General features: G+C 35.4%; 1 protein-coding gene across 6 annotated transcripts in view; it reads left to right on the forward strand.

The window, feature by feature from the left end:
• The window catches only part of exoc6 (exocyst complex component 6), a 50,041-nt gene that overhangs the window by 5,855 nt on the left and 21,591 nt on the right, over window positions 1-22,595 (forward strand). For all 6 annotated transcript variants that reach the window (XM_052610895.1, XM_052610891.1, XM_052610896.1 and 3 more), the window contains exons 2-15: window positions 4,183-4,354; window positions 5,937-5,984; window positions 6,126-6,216; window positions 6,432-6,477; window positions 9,453-9,657; window positions 10,032-10,181; window positions 10,945-11,013; window positions 13,624-13,707; window positions 13,788-13,834; window positions 13,951-14,071; window positions 17,570-17,641; window positions 17,799-17,896; window positions 18,001-18,106; window positions 19,907-20,016. In XM_052610895.1, coding sequence (XP_052466855.1) covers window positions 4,183-4,354; window positions 5,937-5,984; window positions 6,126-6,216; window positions 6,432-6,477; window positions 9,453-9,657; window positions 10,032-10,181; window positions 10,945-11,013; window positions 13,624-13,707; window positions 13,788-13,834; window positions 13,951-14,071; window positions 17,570-17,641; window positions 17,799-17,896; window positions 18,001-18,106; window positions 19,907-20,016 — 1,419 coding nt within the window. The remainder of the gene's footprint in view (window positions 1-4,182; window positions 4,355-5,936; window positions 5,985-6,125; window positions 6,217-6,431; window positions 6,478-9,452; window positions 9,658-10,031; window positions 10,182-10,944; window positions 11,014-13,623; window positions 13,708-13,787; window positions 13,835-13,950; window positions 14,072-17,569; window positions 17,642-17,798; window positions 17,897-18,000; window positions 18,107-19,906; window positions 20,017-22,595) is intronic.

Consider the following 22,595-nt stretch of genomic DNA (forward strand, 5'->3'; position numbering starts at 1 on the left):
TATAATAGCCAATGAGATTATTTTGACAGGAAAATACAACAAAGAATATCGTTTACATGCAGCATGTAAATTCTCTCTCTCGCTCTCTCTCTCTCTCCTTGTATGTGTGACAAAGCGACAGCAAGTCGTGTGTCTTCACACTAGAGTTTATGGTACATTAAACACAGGTGGCTGCACATCCATTTCAGATGAACTGAAAAATATTACAGATCACTTAACAGAGAGTGAAACTCTCAAGTGCTCAGTCCGAGTCAGAGCATTCGGCGAGTGAAAATATATCTGTGCTAAACTTTTACTTAGCCTCCAACTCTCACACTGGTGAATATTGGCTAATATTAGACTTCATTTAGTCGCTCAGAGTTAAGATTTAGTCGCATATCCAAGTGATTTACTCACAATGTAGAGGGTAGTGTTTACACGGAAACTATAACAGTGGTGTTTTCAAAAAAGTGTACTTTGAAACTTGTTTAAAAAAAATATGCCTTTTCATTCCCCAAAACACTGTTGTTGTGTAGACGAACAAGCAAGAAGCATTATGATTACATGTGCTGTTCATACGTTTTCTTAACCCAAATATACAAGCAACTTTCTCTATATCTTTAGGTTACTTTAGCTATGTTACTTACACATTATCTTCAAAAACCTGTAAAATGTTACTTATGGCGTTTGCATGATCACATGCACTGTTTTCTGTGTGGTAAATCATTTTCTCTTAGAGAAGATATTTTGAAGAATGTTGTGACCAAACAATTGGTGGTAGCCATTAGGGCTGCACAATTAATCAAGTTTCTAATCGCGATTAAATTTATGGATACCATAATTACGTAATTGTTCAATGCAGCAATGAATCGTTCAAAGACACTTATGTTATTCTGCATGCTTATGATGCGTTTTTCTTTCTTTTTCTACATTGTTACTTTTTTCCCCATTATATTAATTTTAGTATAAAATAATAATACCATTCATATTTTAACTTTTTTATAATTTAGAGAAGAAACCAATCCTTAATACTATAGAAAAGCACTAAAAGGTTTCCAGCCAGTGCTTTCAGCTTGTTTATTTTCATATAAAAATACGGCATGCAGTTGCATCAAACAATGGTATAAACATAATTTCATGTAAATTGTGAATGTGATAATCGTAATTAATAATAGCAATTACAATTTCAAGGGTATAATTTACAACTTTGATTTTTGTCATAATCATGCAGCCTTAGTAGCCATTGACTTCCATGGTATCTTCTTTTGTGTTCAACAGAATGAAATGACTGCATTTTTTTTTCTAGACTGAATCTCTTTCCTTAAACGGCTTTAAAGGAACATTTCACATTTACATATTGTTTCAGAACACTTCTGCAAAAACCCAAGAATAAACCTTATTTCCTAAGCCTATGTCCTAAAATATATGTAAACACAGTGGTTAAGCTCATGTTACAGTAAGGTGTAGTTTGGTGTCATTTACCACACTCTGGTGGTAGTTATAGATGTATAATGATCTGTGTTTTGTGTTTGAGCTGTAAGAGGAGAGGCTTGACTTTTACTTGCTCCGTTTCCTTCAGTACCTCCTGGCGGTTGTCCGGAACTTGCTGCTCTCTGGTCTGTTGAATTCAATAACAGGAAGGAGGAAACTCATTGTGAACATGGCCCTGCTGATAGTAGTTCTGTGTGCATGTGTGCAGATTCGGGGAAAGGATATCCCATTATGGGGCGTAATGTGACCTTCTGAAAGGCAGTGGAAGTGGGTACTGATTCTAGAAAGCTTTGTGTGTTTTCAGTAGAAATTGGCCCTCAGCGTTTTCCATCGGGGTGACAGGAAAGGGCCTGTTGATCTGACAGCCTATCACACCACAGAAATAAACATGACATCAGTCTGTCAGTGAATGTTTTTTGTAAATTGTCACATTCATATTTATTACAGTTTAAAATATTAAGTTATTAAAGTTATATTAATTAATTTCATTAATATATATTATATATTATATATTTTTTTAAACCAAATTTTAATTAGGGAAATATACATTTTCATTTTAAAGTATGTTACTGGAGTTCCAATGTGAACACACAAGTTATGTTTACTTTGATTCTCAAGGGCTGACAAACATGTGGTAATCATTTCCTTCCCCATTAAAGGTACTAATGAATTTCGTGATAAATATAGCTAGCACCAACTCTGTGAAAAAAAAAAAGTGAATTGTTCGTTAAAATTTTTTTTTCTTTTCTATTTCATCACTGATAATGAAGACTTGATGAAAAGGGCACTATTACATTTTAAAACAATTGTACTTGAAACATGCTGCTGAGACACACTGTAACAGTTGGTTTCCAGAAGTAAAAACTCATAAATTTGTTCTCATAGGGAAATTGATTTTAACAATAACTAATAAAACTTTAATGAAAGACCTACTGTGAGCTATGAAGTTGTTTATTGGTTATATATGCTATTTATTTTTATAGGTCAACCGATATGGGTTTTTCATTGGCCGATACCAATGACGATGGTCGATATATGATGCCGATTTAAAAAAAAAAAGCATTTAGTGAATTTCAAGTTTAGTGTTCCAGCCCTGCTAGCTATCACTCAGAACATCACAACTGGCGTATCACAATGTGGTCAAAATTACTCCGAACTAGCATCAGCATCATTCACAGTCTAGACGTTGAGGCTGTGTTGCCAATGGCAACCTGGATTTGATCTGAACCTTCTGCTCGGCCTCTGAAAGAGAGAGAGCCAGCTGGCAGTTTCACTCGCAGTGAGCCATCCAAGTCTTTGCTCCTTTGCTATTATGAATTTCTTTATTTGTATGCTGGTTGAGATCGTTTAATGCAGATTGTTTAGTATGAATTCCATGCTAACAGCTGTGACTGTTCAGAAGTAGTTTAACAGCAACTTCTGCCTTTGACACAAACACGGCTGTGAACAGAGAAAGGAGCTGCATGCTCATGTCAGAGACGTGGGGATACACATTTATCCGGTCTGAATGAATCTGTGAGTTTGAACAAAAGTTACAAATAAATCTCTGGTTTATTATTTTCATCATGATTCATTCATAATGCTTTATAATGAGTTACTTATTTTTTTCAGGTCATTCAGACACCTCTATAAAACACGGAAGCAGAACTTTGCTAGGCCAACAGCATGTCACCATGCATGCACTTGCAGTTTTACATTATTTATCAAATTACATGCATTTCTAAAAACATTCCTGCGATCCGTGTCGCTCTATTTCTTTATGTATGGCAATCATTATGGGTTCATTATGTATTATGTTGGGTAACCACTTCATGTTCTGTGTAATCCACATGAGACCCACTGATCGATGGCTGCTGGTTTGTTTAAAAAATATGCATCTATGTGCATCAGTGATCCCACGTGCTCTGTTTCCTTGTTGCCCACAGGGTGGTGCACTTGGAGAACTATTCATGCATCTCTTCAGCAGCAGCATATTCTGCACTCTAGTGGTTCTCACTCACATTGTGTAGTATATTTTTTCATAGTCACTTAATTTTAACCCAATGTTTATAGATTGCAGCCAAAAAAAAGGCATTTCTCAATCCAGTCAAACACTAATAGATGAAAAGTCCCCAGAATTATTATTAACATATTTGAAATACTTTATGGAAGTAGAATGGCCAGTTCACTGTTTCATGTTGATTGTGAATGAGAAGTAATGCAGTACGGTGTCAGCTGGTGCAGTTCCCTTCCCACTTCCTCTGGATCTGTGTCAGGAAGTGAGTGAAGAGCCCGAATCATCTCGGACTGTTCTTCTTCACTGCGAGAGCCATCTGGAGCAGTGAGGAGGGCAGCACACTCTGTGATCTCACAGCACATTGTAGAAGCAGCCCGTCTGTTGGCCTCACCTCGCCAGCTCTCAGCTACAGTTACAGCTACTGTAACACACATGCTCTTAGATTGATAACACCTGCAGAGTACTGAAGTGTGTGTGTGTGTGTGTGTGTGTGTGTTATCTGAAAGCAATCACAAAGTGTTACACAAAAATAATGCTTTTTGCCATTAAAATATAGAACTCTAAAATGCTGTGTGGTATATGTAAAAAAAAAAAAAAAAAAAGGTGTGTCACTGTTAATGTAAATGAAGATGAGATGATATTCATGGGACACTTTTCTGCAGTATCTCTGTTTGTTGGAACTAGTTTAATGTATTACTTGGATGTTTGTTCTGTAGATCCGTTTACGATGATCAGCCCAACGCACACAAAAGGTTTATGGAGAAACTTGATGCCAGAATTCGCAACCATGACCGAGAGATTGAGAAAATGTGCAACTTCCATCATCAGGGATTCGTGGACGCCATCACAGAACTGCTGAAAGTCCGAGCAGATGCTGAGAAGCTGATGGTACGTGGAAATCATAATTGCAATTATTTTAGGGATTAGAAGCATATTATGCATTCTTGTTATTGAGATAAATATTTAAAAGTTTTCCTGTTAAATATTGCGGTAAAATAGTATCAGAAATATAAACCATTATACTAAACAATGCTGGTTTATATATTGAAAATTCACAACATATTTACATATGTCTTTTGCCTATTTTTGTAATGGGGGTAGTTAATTTCAAATGCATGTTTTTCTAGTGTCTTATTTTCTATACCTTATTAGACTTTAAAAATATTTTTTTTATCTCCCCCTGAATATTAAGAGCGCGGTATATGCTTCAAGCGAAATTGAAAAAACACAGAAACTGATGTGATGCAATTTTGTACAAAATTGGGCCAAAATTAAATTCATTTAGAGTTCAGTTCAGGAGTTTGAAACAGTTTGCCAAGAGAGCTTTCTATTACAAATTCATCTTAACTTTGGATGAATAGAGGTTCTGTGTAACACACTTCCATCTTTTGGTAAATATAGAGCTAAACATGGAGCTGTTTTGCTCAAGATGCCTCCAAAAGTGATACCAATGATGAGCATAACCGGTGTCCATTACATATGTAATTTAATATCAAACTTTTCTCGGTCATCCCCAATAAAATGTATACGTTCTTTTACAATGGAGTATATGGTAGACAATTATATTGCCTTGAAATTGCATTAAGAAATATTAAGCACCATTCTCCTGAAAAACGTTTGTATGCCCATGACATGCCCATGGTGTCTAGTTTTTATCTGCGATGGTTGGGTCATTGTGCGTTCACGGGGTTCAGGTTTTGCTCTGGAATCATATGCCAGTTCTCTTTAGCTCCCTTTCCACTTCCCAGAGTGAAAGATGGTGACCAAACGGCACAGGAGTGGCTCACCAATCCTCGTAATTAGACGCAAATTATATGAAGCATATTCAGATAACAAGAGAGCACATACGGCATCAATGAGGTCACTGGGCCCTCTTTGTTCACGAATAAATGAGATTTTTAATAAACTCGAAAATTACGATGACCTAATGAGACTTAATATGTGGGAAAGTCTGTGGCCGTGCGGTCCCTGCACCTGCAGCACTATACTGGCCCTGTGGTGTGGAGGTTTTCACATTTGATGTTAATCAGCCACCCAGTGTTTGTGTTCAGCTGAAAAAAAAAAGAAGAAAAAAACCCAATGTTTAATTACCAGAAAATGCAATCCGCATTTTACCCCAGACAATGAATGGCACATAGAGCTCATTGAAGTTACCAACAAGGGACCAATGGTCAATTGGGTCATTGATTTGAATTGTTTGACAGAGCCAGAGGAACAACCAAAGTTCAAAAATCCCAAGTAAAATTGAGAAGTTTGTCACAGAATCTGTTAGAAAGGGCTGTCAGAAGCGATTACCGGCCATAAAAGCTCCCCGCCGACCAAAAGTTCAAGTTCCCGCTGCACATTTAATTTGAATTTGCATGGCTTTGTTTTTGACTCCTCATGAAGTATGATCTGATTACAAGGGTGAGCAGTTACAACGGGGAATTGTGGGCTTATTTGTCTAACAAAAGTGATATTATGTTTTAAGGGCCAAGTGAGCGACACCAATCGAAGACTTCAAGACGCCGGACGGGAGGTATGGCACAGTCTGGCTTTGTTAGTATGTCTGCCGTTAGATGGGCAGAGGCACAGAATGTTGATTATCGAACAATAGCACAGAGAGGACTGTCTCGTTAATTGAGAGGGCTTCACACTCTTTGACCTTCCCTTATGTAAGGTGAAGGCCCAAACGGAGGAAGTCATCCGCTGCCGAATTCAACAGAGGAACATGGCCACCACGGTGGAGAAGCTGCAGCTCTGCATTCCTGGTGAGATGACGCGTTCACGTAAAAATATGAAGTGAAACTTTTTATAGTGGTTTAATAAAGAAACCTATTGGATAATTCTGTAGAAAAATGCACTTTGGTTGTGGTTTCTTTGCTCTGCTTCTTTTAAAAAGGGACATTCGAAGTTTACTTCTGAATGGTGAAAATGTTTCAGTTTTTACTTGAAATCCTGCTGTCTTTTGTTTACATTTCTGCAGTCCTGGAAATGTACAGCAAATTGAAGGAGCAGCTTGAATCGAAAAGGTAACTTACTGCTTATCTGGGCAGGTTTTATCTTTTTTGCAAATCAGTCATATTCATTCATGTTGACAAAATAGGTTAGAAATAGAATCTCTTTAAAAAGGTACAAAAAAAAAATCAGCTCACAATTTCAGTAACATCATGATAGGTTTAAAGGGTTAGTTCACCCAAAAAGGAAAATTATGTCATTAATAACTCACCCTCATGTCGTTCCAAACCCGTGAGACCTCCATTCATCTTCAGAACACAGTTTAAGATATTTTAGATTTAGTCCGAGAGCTCTCAGTCCCTCCATTGAAGCTGTGTGTACGGTATACTGTCCATGTCCAGAAAGGTAAGAAAAACATCATCAAAGTAGTCCATGTGACATCAGAGGGTCAGTTAGAATTTTTTGAAGCATCGAAAATACATTTTGGTCCAAAAATAACAAAAACTGCAACTTTATTCAGCATTGTCTTCTCTTCCGCGTCTGTTGTGAGCGAGTTCACTGCAGTGTAGTGATGTCCGGTTCGCGAACAAATCACTCGATGTACAGTATTTTCCGCACTATAAGTTGCACTTAAAAGCCTTTAATTTTCTCAAAAAACGAAAGTGCACCTTATAATCCGGAGCACCTTATATATGGATCAAGTCGCGCTGTCAAAATGTTGACATCCCCTATAGCACAGCTCCATCTAGTGGATGCATAACGCAAACACAGTCAAACGTTTGACTGCAGTATCTTCTATTCTATGTGCCTTATAATCCGGTGCGCCGTATATATGAAAACAGTTCTAAAATAGGCCATTCATTGAATGTGCGCCTTATAGTGTGTAAAATATGGTAACCAGATCTCCACCAAATCGAACTGAATCGTTTAAAATGGTTCATGTTTCCAATAAGCATTAATCCACAAATGACTTAAATTGTTAACTCTTTTAATGTGGCTGACACTCCCTCTGAGTTAAAAAAAACAATATCCCGGAGTAATTAGTTTACTCAAACCGTACACTGACTGAACTGCTGTGAAGAGAGAACTGAAGATGAACACCGAGCCGAGCCAGATAACGAACAAAAGATTGACTCGTTCTCCTAATTTTCCTTTTTGGGTGAACTAACCCTTTAAAGTGTGCACTTTGCGGTCCAAATACAATTTAAAACTTTTATTTTGGTGATTGAAATGTTCCAGTAATAAAAATTTAAAATTTGAAAATAAGAGTAATGAGATGATACATTGTGCAATTTGAGCCCGAGGTTGCATATATACCAACGGACATATTTAAATTATTTTGAATAATTATGTTTTTTTTTGAAGATTCGGATAATCAAAAACAATCTCAGAAAAGTTTTTGATCAAAAATACAGTAAAAATTATAACTAAAAAATATTATCAGCTTTGAAAAAAGTTGTGCTGCTGTTTTTGTAGAAACTGATCGTTTTGGGGGGGATTCTTAGATAAACAAAAAACAAAACAGCATTTATTTGAAACTGAATATTTTGTATCCTTATAATTGTCTTTACTTTTACTGTGGATCAATGCAATGCATCCTTGCTGAATAAAAGTATTTGTGTCTTTATTTATTTATTTTTAATCTTACTTAATTTTTTAGTGGTACTCCACAGTTCACAAAATATTAACCAGCAAAAACAGTTTTGAGCATTGATAATAATAACAAATGTTTCTTGAGCGGCAAATCAGCATATTAGAATGATTTCTGATGGATCATTTAATATGGAGCCAAAAGAGTATCAATAAAGATAAATCCACACACTACATTCACATATGCACACATAGGATTCATACATGCACATATATAATTCATAAATACACACACAGGATACACAAATGCGCACAAAATTCACAAATGCACACACAAAATGTAAAAAGCACAGAAGATTCACAAATGCTTACAAAATTCAAAAATGCACACAAAATTTGGAAAGGCACACACAATTGCACTCAAGATTCACAAATGCACATGACAAGATTCAGAAATGTATTTCTGATGCACACACGCATATATCTTGATTTACAAACTGCTTGCGGTCTGTGAACTTCACTGCATTTGTGTGTGAATTACTCTGACAGTTACAGTAATATTCTGAGTTCAGTAAGTCAAGCTAAATCAACAGCAGTTATGGCAACAGAAAGTGAATCGTGTCTTGTTTTCTTTAAAAAAAAAGTTACAATGAGACATTTGCAACAAAAGTGAATACGGCAACTTTTTGTAGAATAATATCTCGTATGTCAAGAATATAATTTTAGAGCTGTAAAGTTGTATTTTTACAGTTATGTTAGGGTTTTATGGCAACGGACTTGTAAAATTGAATATGACATTACACTGAAAAGGTTAGTAAGCTGTTTTCTATACACTAAAATCAGGTTAATGCACATATGGTTTACATCTTGTGGCTGTACTGTTAAAACAGTGAGTACAGATTGGCTCCATTCACTATCATCATGATACAATCTGACACTGATTCTCTTTTTACAGATTTTTACAGCTACATCAAAACATGCCGCAATCACAATTTGTTAAGATTTATTACAAAATTATGTGCTTATTTTACAATTACATTTTTATTAACTAACAATGGCAACCAAAATAAACTTTTAATTGGTCTTGAAAGTTGCCAATACTATATCCCAGTTGGTTGTTATAACTTCTCAAATATTTCATGTCACCTCTGTGAAATGCATAGAACAGTCGATGGAATGTGAGTGTCAAAATAAAGGTGCATCGAATTGTTTGTGTGTGTTGTGGCAGTACATGATATTATTAGTCATTTGATCGATGCCGCAGTCCATTTCAATGTACAGTTTTAACCCTAGTGTCTCAAGTGTCTCACTGTAACCCAGATGTTTTTATAAAGAATTTCAAAACCAAGTTACTCTTTATTATCATCTCATTTCTGTCATCTTATTGATATTTCAGTGATTATAAGGGGGTTTAAGAGACATTTAAACTGATGACTGACATGAATCATTTCCTTTTCAGATACTACTCTGCATTGAAAACCATGGAGCAGCTAGAAAACATTTATATTCCCAGAGTGAGCCAGTACAGGTTCTGCCAAATCATGGCTGAGACACTCCCAAAACTCAGAGAGGAGATTAAAGAGATCTCCATGTCCGACCTGAAAGACTTCTTAGAGAGTATCCGAAAGCACTCGGATAAAATTGGTGAAACTGCAATGAGACAGGTATGATTTGATTTGATTAAATAGGCAGTTGTAAATGTTGCTGCTTCAAAACCTAGTCTATGGTTGCTTCCTAACTGAATAGATGCTCGTAAGTGAATGATTTGGAGTGCTGTACATAGGTGTCTACATATCATTCAAAGTGCATGAGAGAATAGACTGATTTCAGAGCTTGTTGTATGCATGTTAATGCTGGCTTACTTTTGGAACAGCCGGAGCAAAAACGCGATGCTTTAAATTGATCTATGTAGACACCTGAGTAGGTTTTGAAATGGAAATGATATGTACAAAATATGTTGCACACATCACAAATAGAAATCTAAGGTTGCAGAGACTTGCATTGTAAACTATTGAGTTTGTTTTTGGTTTTCTCTCAGGCTCAGCAGCACCGTACGTTTAACAGTGCGGTGCAGAAGCAGGTGACTCTGAGCTGTGCCAAACCTCTGTACGGTCTGAACAGTCGAACACCGCTTCATCACAATGGCCTGATCACAGAGGCAGCGGATGAAGAGGAGATGGATGAGGAGGTAGCGTCATCAAGCCCAAAATAACATCCTTTTTTGAAGCACCATACTGTGGCACTGCTCGATGTCTGGCATTAACATCCAGGACGTCTAGAAAACATCCAGATTTCATCCCAAAATTATATTTGACAAAGAAAATTCATTTAGAATCATTCAGTTTATTTATTTTTAGAACTGCAAACATTTCCCTCTGATTATTGGTAATAATATTTAACTCATTACAATAAAAAAGGATTTGAACATGATGTTTACTATTAAAAGCAGCATAAATTGGTGTTACAACAATGTAAGGCCAGTACAACAAATCCCATGATGCATAAATAATTGAATTAAACTTAATATAATGCTCAATTGCCTAATACTTAAATAATTATTAATAATTACATAAATTATAATAATATATATTTTTATAATTCTATTTTATTACTTATATTTTTATACCATGTTGTATAGAAACTTTAATTATACTTAAAGTATAATTTAAATATATTACCATTACTGTAATGAAAATATGTGAATTTACAGTATTTATACAATATATAAAAATTTATTATTTTTCTTGTTTACCATATTATAAACCAATAATATATTTAAATGCTTAAAACAGCCTTTGTTTGAAGGAATGTTTTGTTGAATCTTTGTGCTCTTTGATCACTTTTCAATTCAAAGATATATTTTCAAAACATCATAAACATAGTTGAAGCATCATTGTTTAATCCATTGCTTCAGGAAATGTTCCTTTAACCTTGTCGGTTTTCTTTTTAAGGTCTTGACGGCACAGGATCTGGTGGATTTTTCGCCAGTCTACCGTTGTCTTCACATCTACACTGTTTTGGTAATTCCCAGTGTCTCTTTCACTCCAGATGTACCGGGGACACAGTGAACAATTGATATATCAAAAGCTTAACCTGTTATGAAAGCCGGTTTGGGTTCTGCAGTAGAACACAATATGTGTTTTATCGAGAAACATTCCTGTTGATCTGTTTCTAATAGGTCCCCAGCCTCTGAGTTGACAGTACGTTTTCATTGAAGTACTTTTCTCCCAAGTGGCATCTCAAACATTAATGGCTTATAAAAGCAATGGGATTTCCAGAGTTTTGACTGTCGAGCCATCAATATTATTTTTGCTTTAAACCAAACGCAAACTGTGGAGAGGTGAGATTGAGTTTGTTAGCGCTTGGTGCCATCGCTCATCTGGTCAGAACTAATCCCGAGTCCTTCAACACGCCAACAAAAGGGGTCAGAATGCAGCATCTAATGGGACTGACCGAGCAGTAACCCCCTTTTCGCCGTAAAAACAAAGCAGTGAAAATGTTCCTCGCTTCGGCATTCAGATTGTGCACAAACTGCGGTGCATTCACTGGCCGTAGGATGAGTCGAGGGCTTTCCCCTCAGTGGTTCAGTTAATGAGAACATGAGCGCTTTTGACCGTTGTGCTACCCGAGCGCTCACAGGTGCTGGCAAGGGCCGAGGGCCACTCTTCAGCCACACACAGAGAGAGAGAAAGAGAGGGGGTGTAGGTGCTTTATACAGTATTCACAGAAATTGCATGTTTCAATCAACAAATGATCACTGTAAACACATGACTGCCTACATTTCAGCCAAACCACACAAATGTACTTGTACATACACTTCACTGCAGTTTCCAGCAGAAATTATCTCTATGCAACAAAATGGCAACCAGCTTTATTCCGTTTGACACAAAATTTGAGAACGGGGCAAATAATCCATAAATCGAGACAGTTCCATGCACAATACTATGTTTTGACCTCAAAATCACATAACAGGCCCATAACAGCATAAGGTGCAATATGTAATATTTACAATGATCTATTTACATTAATGCAATATAATATACATAACTATGTTTTCAGAGGTGTATAAATACCTTACTTAATGGACCGTTATGTTTTTATTACCTTAGATTGGGCAGTTTATATCTACGTACACCGCGGGTCCCCTTACATGGAAGTTTCCTCGCGTTTTGTCACTTTGTTATTCTTGCGAATAACACACTGTCACAATGATAAACAAGTACATTAAAATTAGCAATAACAGCGATTTATTGAAAAATTAAGTACATCTAATTCTTTGATTTACCTTTGTAAAAAAATCTCATTGCTCTCTGCTGTCTTTACTGACGACGATCTTTACCTGTGTCGACCATCTTAGCTTCTCTAAAAGGAGGGGGGAGTGGGGGACTGAGCCGTTGGTTGCAATTCGATACAATTTACACATTGCACCTTTAAATAGCAAATGCATTTGCGCCCATGGGTATGCTGGTCTAAAAAGGAGGTGTGTTCAGGCGCATTGTTGGCGCTTTACTATTTTGAGGTACTGTAAATAGACTGCTCCATAGACCAACTTAAACCTGGTCTAAAGTCAATGGCGCAACATTTTTTTTTTTTATTTAAAAAGCGTGTTAGTAGAAAATGCGCAGCAGTACACAAACATGCCAAATATTAAAAATGAAAGGATTACAGTGTAAAATAATGGGAGATAAACCCTGATTGGTTTATTGCACGTTATGCCCAAAAACACACCCATCACTCATTAAGAGAATAGGGACAACCCTTTTAGATCACGTGCCGGGAGCACCGACCATTTTGTACTTGCAAAAGTGGATTCGGAAATGCCCTCAGTGCACCTGCACCGTGCACTTTAGACCATGCACTTAGATCATTAAAATACGGCCCAACCTTGTTGATATGTATGGCTTTTCAGATGTAGTGAACTTGCTTGGTAGCCCACCTGATACAGCATTGCACTTGTGATGTGGAGTCCTGGAGTATGACTCCCATGAAACTCGAGGCACAAGACAGCACAAAAGAGCTTAGTAGAAAGCACCGTTCAACAACAACATCAAGTGAAATTGCTAATAAATGGCTGAAGTCAATCAGTGATGTTACAGTTGACTGGTTTGCGATCCGTGTCTTGTGTGCCTTAATCTGGTAAATCTCCACTGCAGTTTGCTATGGGGTAAAATGCATACCGTATTTTCCGGACTATAAGTCGCACTTTTTTTCATAGTTTGGTAGGTCCTGCGACTTATAGTCAGGTGTGACTTATTTATCAAAATTAATTTGACATGAACCGAGAGAAATGAACCAAGAGAAATGAACCAATAGAAAACATTACCATCTACAGCTGCGAGAGGGCGCTCTATGCTGCTCAGTATTCCTGTAGTCTACACTGAAGACATAGAGCGCCCTCTCGCGGCTGTAGACGGTAATGTTTTCTATTGGTTCTAAATAAATGCGACTTATATTCCAGTTCGACTTATATATGTTTTTTTCCTCATCATGACGTATTTTTGGACTGATGCTACTTATACTCAGGTGCGATTTATAGTTCGAAAAATATGGTAATTGTATGCCGTGCAAGGTGAATGCTCTGGTATAAATCAGATTAAATGGATATTAATTTTTTATCTGTTTCTTTATAGGGAGACAGAGAGACATTTGAAAATTACTATAGGAAGCAAAGAAAAAAACAAGCGAGATTAGTACTGCAGCCTCAGTCTAACATGGTTAGTATTCTTTGATCTTTGAACAATCCTGTCTGTTTTATTTGTTTTGATGTTTTTTAATTATATGTGCTTCACTCCAGCACGAGACAGTGGAGGGCTACAGGAAGTACTTTAATCAGATTGTCGGGTAAGTTAAATCTGGATTTATTCGTGAAGTTATTTATGTGCAGGGCTGTAAGTCTATTTTCTAATCTACAGAGTCGATGTACTTCAAGTAATGCCGTCTCCCATCATGCTTTGCAGGTTCTTTGTGGTGGAGGATCACATATTACATGCCACCCAAGGCCTGGTGACCAGAGCCTTCACAGACGAGCTGTGGAACATGGCCCTGTCCAAAATCATTGCAGTGCTCCGCACACACTCCGTGAGTCCCGTGCACACACACTTGTCCCAACTGAGTCCAAGCACTGCGGGGGATGCATATGGGGTCGCATGCAAGGATTTGACATCCCCCTCTCTTTCTGTCTCCATTTTGCTCTGGACCAAGTCTCTTTTTTGTGATTAAAAGTTAGTTAGCAGTGGGAGAGAGCTGGCTTGACCCCTTTGTTCGAGCCCCAGGACTCAGGCTGTGAGCCTCAGCCACAGGGTATTTGCATAATCCCTCACTGATTTACAACTGACTGGCCCTCCAAACACACTCTCGGAATCTTAGAATATTCACAGTTAATCTGCTGTTATTGTTGCAATCTGTCCTCATTAAGCCAAACTGACCTCTCCATTAGATCAGATTGAATGGATCGCCATTGAAAGGGCTCACCAGGAAATGCTTCCAATTATCATTCCAAATGCCTTGTTTTGAAAATAATCACTTCATGATGCTACTAAAGCCCTCGTAGCTCCTGAACTATCTGCGCTGAAAAATAATTAGTGTAGGATTAACTTTGAAACGATTTTTCATTCAAAAACTTTCATTTTGCAAATAACTGCAGAGAAACAGCAAGTAATAAACTGACCTTTTTAAGTAGAAATACAGATTTTTTCTTGTAAAATGTTCTTCAGTAATCTTTGTTCTATTAACAGCTTCGGGAAAAAAAATACAATGGGAAAGAAAAAGATAAGATAGCTTTTGTCTTATGGGAGTCGTTTAAATGTATTATTTCCAAAAATTTATACCTGACACCAGAAATCTCTATAACAATGTTTTGAATTCTTAATAGTCATAGTTAAAGAAGGAAAAGTCATGGCGATTCACTGGTCAAAATGTGTGGGAACCTTAAGTGTGTAACTCATTTAACTCAAATTTAAATACATACTTTTCAGGCTGCAATTATACACTCGCACAGGCAAATTTCTTGATTTGTGTTATTTTTTATTAAACCAACCAAAAATGACTAATCCGATGTTATATGAAAATATGACAGAATATTTCAGTTAAAAAAAAATCATGTTTTTGTGTCATGAGGAACAGCTTGAATATATTTGTTTTTCTTGAAGCAACTACTATAATATTGCAGTTGTTGTGTTATTTTAAAAAATATATTTATTTTAATGTGTAATATTAACGATTCTGTTTTTTATGTTTTATATGTTAATTTAATTTGAATTGTTAACAATTGTTATCTTCCTTGTTTATTTACTTATGTTAAACAAGTTCCAATTGTAATAATTATTGCGTAACTATATTATTTAAATAAAATTCAATAAATAATACAACTAAATATGAATTATGAATATTATAAATAATAATAATTGATAGATCATTTAAAATAATGATACTTTTTAAATAATATCATTATTAAAATGTATTTAAACAATTGCATCGTAGCATATATAACATCATCAATCAATTAGTAAGGACTTGAATAGTATCCCATGAAAATATTCAAAGGTCTTTGTTTTGTTCCTGTTTCAGGGGTTAGATATCCACGTGTGTGTGCGTTCTCGTCCATGTGTTTGTCAGTGAAGTACATCATGTCCTGTAGTGTGGAGTGACGGCGTGTGTTGCAGCCTGACCAGTGCTTATTTAAGCGTGTGATTTACGCACTCACTTCCCTCGTCTGAGAGACAGGCCACTGCGCCCTATCTAAATGTTTAACAAGAGAATCACACTAGTGCAAGGGGCTGTAAATCAAACCTGCAGCTCCTGTACAACCAACCTCACTATCAAACCCCAGTAACCTGGAAGAGACTCACTCGTCTGGCTCTTGGTTAAAAGCTCTGATCTTTGCGAATGCTATAGTTGCTGCCAGCTGTATGTTAATGTTGATATTGGTTTCTCTCATAGTGTTAGGATAAACTCACATCTGCAGTTCATCATCGTAAATCATTAACTAGTTAAACACTCATCTGTAATTGATTGGGAACTGCATTAGGTTGGCAAAAAATGGGGCAGCAGTTCCAGCTCGAGTTACTATAACTAAAAACTACACACACACAGACACACACACACACACACACTCATATATATATATATATATATATATATATATATATATATATATATATATATATATATATATATATATATATATATATATATATATATGGTGATACTTAGTTTACACAGCGCATAACATTAATAATAATAGAAATTGTATTATTTAAATAAAAAGTAAATAAATAATAATGTACAATTTTATATAAATACAAATATAATTAATATTATATTATTAAATATAGATTTTATGCATTTGGCGTATACACACACTGACACAAACATCAAATAATATGTAATGTACTTCTTTTTATTTGTATTTTTTATTATATTTACATTATAATTATATATATATATATATATATATATATATATATATATATATATATATATATATATATATATATATATATATATATATATATATATATATATGTATGTATGTGTATATATATATATATATATATATGATTTTACTTTACTTTTATGGTATTTATTGTTCTTATCTCTATTACTGTTATTACTATTTTATCCTATCAGTGTTCAGAGCTTTAAATATGTATTATTATTAAGTTATATATATATATATATATATATATATATATATATATATATATATATATATATATATATATATATATATATATATATATATATATATATATATAAATTTAATTAATATTGAGATTTACTATTATTTATTGACCTTTTATTTAAATAGTAGAATTTTCCAAAATCTAATTAACCTTTTATTTATTTTAAACAAGCTACAGTTTAAGTAAACAAGAAAGGTAATAAAAATGTAATTAACATTAAAAAACAAGTAAACATTCAAATATTATTAAAAGAATATAGCATGATAACTGTATATTATAGTGGGTATTATATTCTTTATGGTTTTAATTAGTAGTGCGTATTGACACAGGGTGATAACAAAAATCAAGACATTAACTTGGAGTTAGTCAGGAATTTTGTATTTATTTATTTGATTAAATGACGAAGTGAAGTGCGTTTGAGTTTGAACACTTCACATCACAGATCCTCAGGGGCCGTGGGGTTTCATGTAGCAGTGGGTGGGCAGACATCGACTAATCCTGTCAATCATCACTCCCCTGCCTGGGTCAAGCACTGCTCTCTCCTGTTTAACCTCAAGGCCAGGCCTCCTCTATCAGCGGCGGCGGAGGGCCGGACAGCCTCATTTAGATGCTAATGTAACCTAAAGACTCATTAAGACACATGTGTATTTGATCAATGCTGTGAGTTTACCATTTAGAGGGAAATGCTGAACCTAAACTAATCTGGTCCACAGAAATGTGATTCAGTGAATCTCGAATCTTCTGTTTGAACCAATGGATAACACAAGGTTTTATATTGCAGTTGCAGGGGTGAACTGAATGAAAAAATGTCTGGCTCATATTTCTAGACTTTTTTTATGAAGAGTGCAAATGTGTTGTCCTTCTTATCATTATTATTTTTTTATCCCACTAGTCTTACTGCGATGATCCCGACCTGGTCCTAGAACTGAAGAACCTGATAGTTATATTTGCAGACACTTTACAGGTATTCTTCAACCATGTTTTGTTTAAAGCATAACTATGTTGCTTTCCAATGATGTTTTGTTCTGTTAATAATTACACTAAACATTAATGTCAAGATCTTATATGTTTTACATTATAGTTTATGCTGCTTACTCACTGTAATTGCATTGGTTTTGTAGGGTTATGGCTTCCCTGTGAACAGACTTTTTGACCTTTTGTTTGAGGTTAGAGATCAGTACAATGAAACACTGCTCAAGAAATGGGCCCTGGTGTTCAGGTGAGCTGAACTACAACTGCATTGCTGCTGATTTACCGTAAGTGAATTAATGTGGGTAGTTTCTGCGTCATACAGTAACATCTGTGCTTCCTTTGCTGAAACAGGGATATTTTCGAGCAGGACAACTACAGCCCCATTCCAGTGGAAAATGAAGAGGAGTATAAGGCTGTGGTCAGTCGCTTCCCCTTCCATGATGCAGAGATTGAAAAGGTTGGTCAGAGTCTCAGTGGTGCTCAAATTTTTATAATTTTGAATAACAATAATAATTCAATAATTTTTATGTCTTTGAAAGGTGTCTTTTATGCTAATGTTGTGAAACATTATTACAATTTAAACCAACTGTTTATTATTTTAATATATGTTAAAATGTAATTAATGTGATGGCAAAGCTGAACTCTCAGCAGCCATTAACCCAGTTTTTCAGAAATCAGTCTAAAGTGCTGATGGATATTCTGACAGATTGTTTCCAAGAAAGCCATTTTGTTTAACGCGGAACGTCACGGAATTTGTCAAAGTTTGGGTGAATTAATCGAAAGTAGGTCATGATACTTAAATCAAAGCTCGATACAGACTAGTATGTGTAAATATTAAGCAACAAAAAGACTATTTAAATATGACTCCTGCTTGTTCTGTGTGACTCCGTGTCAATGAAAGGCGCAGACACGCCATTTCAAAGCGCGCATGACGCTTGCGGTGATTTCAGCATCTTCAGCCTCAATATAGGAGTACATGAACATAAACAATCTCTAGAACTCCTCAGTCACTTCATGAGCATATGACCATTTAATTTGAGAGAAACTATTGTACTATCATATGCACACAGAAAGTTAAGGGTATTAATAGCAACCCGTCATAATAAAAGTTTGGTTTAACTTGAAGAAATTATTGCGCCTGAAATATATTACTGTTGTTCAGTAGAACGTACGTAATACTACAACTACTACTACTACTACTGTTACTGAAATTATTAAAACTAACTTTTTTAAGGAATTATTACACAATATTTCTTACATGTTTTAATGTTAATAGCAAATAATAAAAAAAGCTTGTTTAATTTTTATTTGGTTAAAGGATGAATTGTATTAATGTTTTATGCCTTCATTTGATGGCCAGAATTGTTTTTTAATAAAAAACACAGATTGTCTGAGGGGGAAAACTATATTTCATAAATTAATTTAATAAATTAAATAGTTTTTATACATTTAAGAATTTCGTATTGGTCTTTGTTCATATGGCCCCAAACATGTCATTTTTGTAAAACTTTTAATACATTTATGTAAAATTGTTTCATGATTTTAATTAATTAGACATTACATATAAATAGAAAATAAGTAAACATTTTTGACTGATAAAATGTAATTTAACCGTTAAAACAAGAGTCCAGAAAAATTAAAACGGAAACAAAAAATGGAATCCAGAAAATTTTAATTGAAAAAAATGAATTTGGAAAACAATACAACTGATTTCATAGGGCCCTATATATATATATATATATATATATATATATATATATATATATATACACATACATACACACACACACACACACACACACACACACACACACACACACACATGTTTGTTTTTGTGAAAAGTGGGGACATCCCATAGACGTAATGGTTTTTATAATGTAGAAACTGTATATTCTATCGCCCTTCACCAACCCTAACCCTAACCCTCACAGGAAACTTTGTGCATTTTTACTTTCTCAAAAAAACTCATTCTGTATGATTTATAAGCGTTTTGAAAAATGGGGACATGGGTTATGTCCTCATAAGTCACCCTCTCCTTGTAATACCTGTGTCATACCCATGTTATTATACAAAGTTGTGTCCTGATATGTCACAAAAACATGCACACACACACACCAGTATATATATACACCAGTGTGATTCACAAGTGAACAACATGATTCACAAAAGCATGTTGAGTATTTCTCTGAAAATGGGTTGTGATTGTCTCTTCCTGTTGACTATTGACCCTTTATTGACTTTCTTGTTTATTAAACAGCAACAATTTCCAAAGAAGCTGCCCATGTCCCAGTCAGTGCCTCAAATCTACGCTCAAGTGAAGGAGTTTATTTACGCCAGCTTGAAGTTCTCAGAGTCGCTCCATCGCAGGTGAACAGAATCCACAGCACACATGAATCTACATCAGCAGACAGTCTGCAATTTTCAGTCCCATCTATCCAGTGATTCTCCTCGGTCAGAACAAAGTGCAAATATTAACCGAAAATCAGATTTGGATGCAGAATCACTCATTAGCAAAGCAACCACATCTAGAAGAGCAGATCTAGAAACCGAATTTGTCACTCATCTCTTGTCAGTATGGGCTTGTGGAGCTGTTATCGTGACATGACCTTCTCCATGGGAAGCACTCATTTACGGATCTGGACTGTCTTTTAAACCACCACCCTCCCCTCCACCTCCAGCCATCTCTTCTGCCAATATTTGTTCTCTTTAAGCTCTGTGGCATTCGGCTGGTGGTTGTGAGGGGTCTGTGTTGTGCTTGCCACTGGCAATCCAAATTCTTTCCCAGAGGGTTAGAAGTGCACATAGCCTGGAGGATTTTACCTCCCACTGTCCCTTTGAGGTCAGTAGTAGTGGATATATATACTACTATATATATATATATATATATATATATACACATAAGTGTGGTGTTGTTTTTTTTAATGATTGCATTGGCTGATTTTTTTTATTTTTATTTTTTATTTGTGCAATATGTGTCGAAAGTAAGACTTATTTTGGCAGTGCTGAGAATTTCAGCGCCTGAGCTCCCGTATTCCATATATTCAATAATATTTCAGAAATCAGTCTAATATGCTGATGGATATTCTGACAGATTCTTTCCCTGAAATCAAATTAATTGAAATAATTGAAATTGAAACTTGAAATGCCTTGTATGGTGTCAGAATAGTCCAAATGTGATTAATAAGTGATGATAACACCATGATTCACAAATGCAACTGTAAGTGTTTATTAGACAATATTATGTAAAATTAGTTTAATTGCAGCATTTGTTATTGTTTAAATTGAACGGAGTTGTTTATATTGGCCGTCAAAAAATGCATATTGCTTCACTATCTTTTCATTGCTTCATTTCCGCCGTAGTGGAATATGCTTTTGCTTTGAGCAGAGAGAAGAGTGTGAGGAGACCCACATGAGGCTTTCAGAGCACCTATGATCTAACATAGTCTTCTCCCCTCCTGACCCTCCGCTAATCAATGCAAACGACTGCAGATTTCACACTCCTCTGTAATGGTTTCTTTCTTATTTAAGCAAGCGATAATGAGTGACCTCTGCACCTCTTCACTCCCTCCTAATCAACACCTCACACTGAGACACACAGTCCCCTACAGCAAAATCAACACCACCCAGCAGTGTCCTGTAAACACTCACACCTTACAAGCGTGCTTGGCAGCAGTAGGGCTAGCTGTGGACCCGGTCAGTACTAATGGGTGCAGACAGCAAGCATGCTATGCTTTATTAAAGAGATGGCACACGCAAAAAAAATGATATTCTGTCATGATTTACTTTATTTTACTCCCCATACAACAAAGTGTTGTTTTGACATTCTTTCAAATAAATTATTTTTCATTCAAGAAAATAAAGATAATTTTGTGTGAGCATAATGTACCAAAAGTAGAGATGCAAATAATTATTTTAACATTTCCTTGTGGCTCAGTTGTTTTCAAAACAATGGAGCTTTCCGCTAACAAGCTAATTTTCTAGCAAACAGCAGTGTAGCACAATAACAGCTACCGTATTTTTCGGACTATAAGTCGCACCTGAGTATAAGTCGCATCAGTCCAAAAATACGTCATGACAAGGAAAAAAACATATATAAGTCGCACTGGAATATAAGTCGTATTTATTTAGAACCAAGAACCAAAAGAAAACATTACCATCTACAGCCACGAGAGGGCGCTCTATGTCTTCAGTGGTAGACTATAGGAGCACTGAGCAGCATAGAGCGCCCTCTCGCGGCTGTAGACGGTAATGGTGTTTTTTCTTGGTTCATTTCTCTTGGTTCATGTCAAATTAATTTTGACTTAATAAATAAGTCGCACCTGACTATAAGTCGCAGAACCAGCCAAACTATGAAAAAAAGTGCAACTTATAGTCCGGAAAATACAGTACACTGTTTTTGAATTTTCTCACTCTTGCTCAAGTAGTCACGTCATGTGTCTTTTTGGCAAATAAATAAATGGACATGAAATATTGTTCTGAATTGAAAAGATTTGTGTCAGAAGTGTTTTGGTTGGCTTAAAAACCAGCATAGCATAGGAAATAGGTGACCTGGTGCAATTTATTTTCATTATTCAATAGAAGAATGCAACCGACCAATCAGAATAATATATTCAACCTATCTGCAATAAATTAAAAGAAGAATTTTATAATTTAAAAGGTAAATTTCATTGATGGTATTTTTTCTTCCAACAATTTGCTAATTTAACCGAGGGAAAGCATATTATAATCTCACAAAGTATTTTGTGCATAATATGTTTCAGTCATGATTCCCCATAAATGACATGTCATTGAATGAAAATTTTTTTTTTTTTAAAGCTACAGTGAACAATATCCACATTAAATTTATTTTTAAAGTCTAAATACTCATTAATAATAATAATAATAAAAAAGTTTTGAAAAATTCAGTTAATTCATTCCGTTCTTTAAAAAGCTAAATTTTTTATGAT

This window comes from Carassius gibelio, chromosome A12, assembly GCF_023724105.1.
Source record: "Carassius gibelio isolate Cgi1373 ecotype wild population from Czech Republic chromosome A12, carGib1.2-hapl.c, whole genome shotgun sequence".
Taxonomy (NCBI): Eukaryota; Metazoa; Chordata; class Actinopteri; order Cypriniformes; family Cyprinidae; genus Carassius; species Carassius gibelio.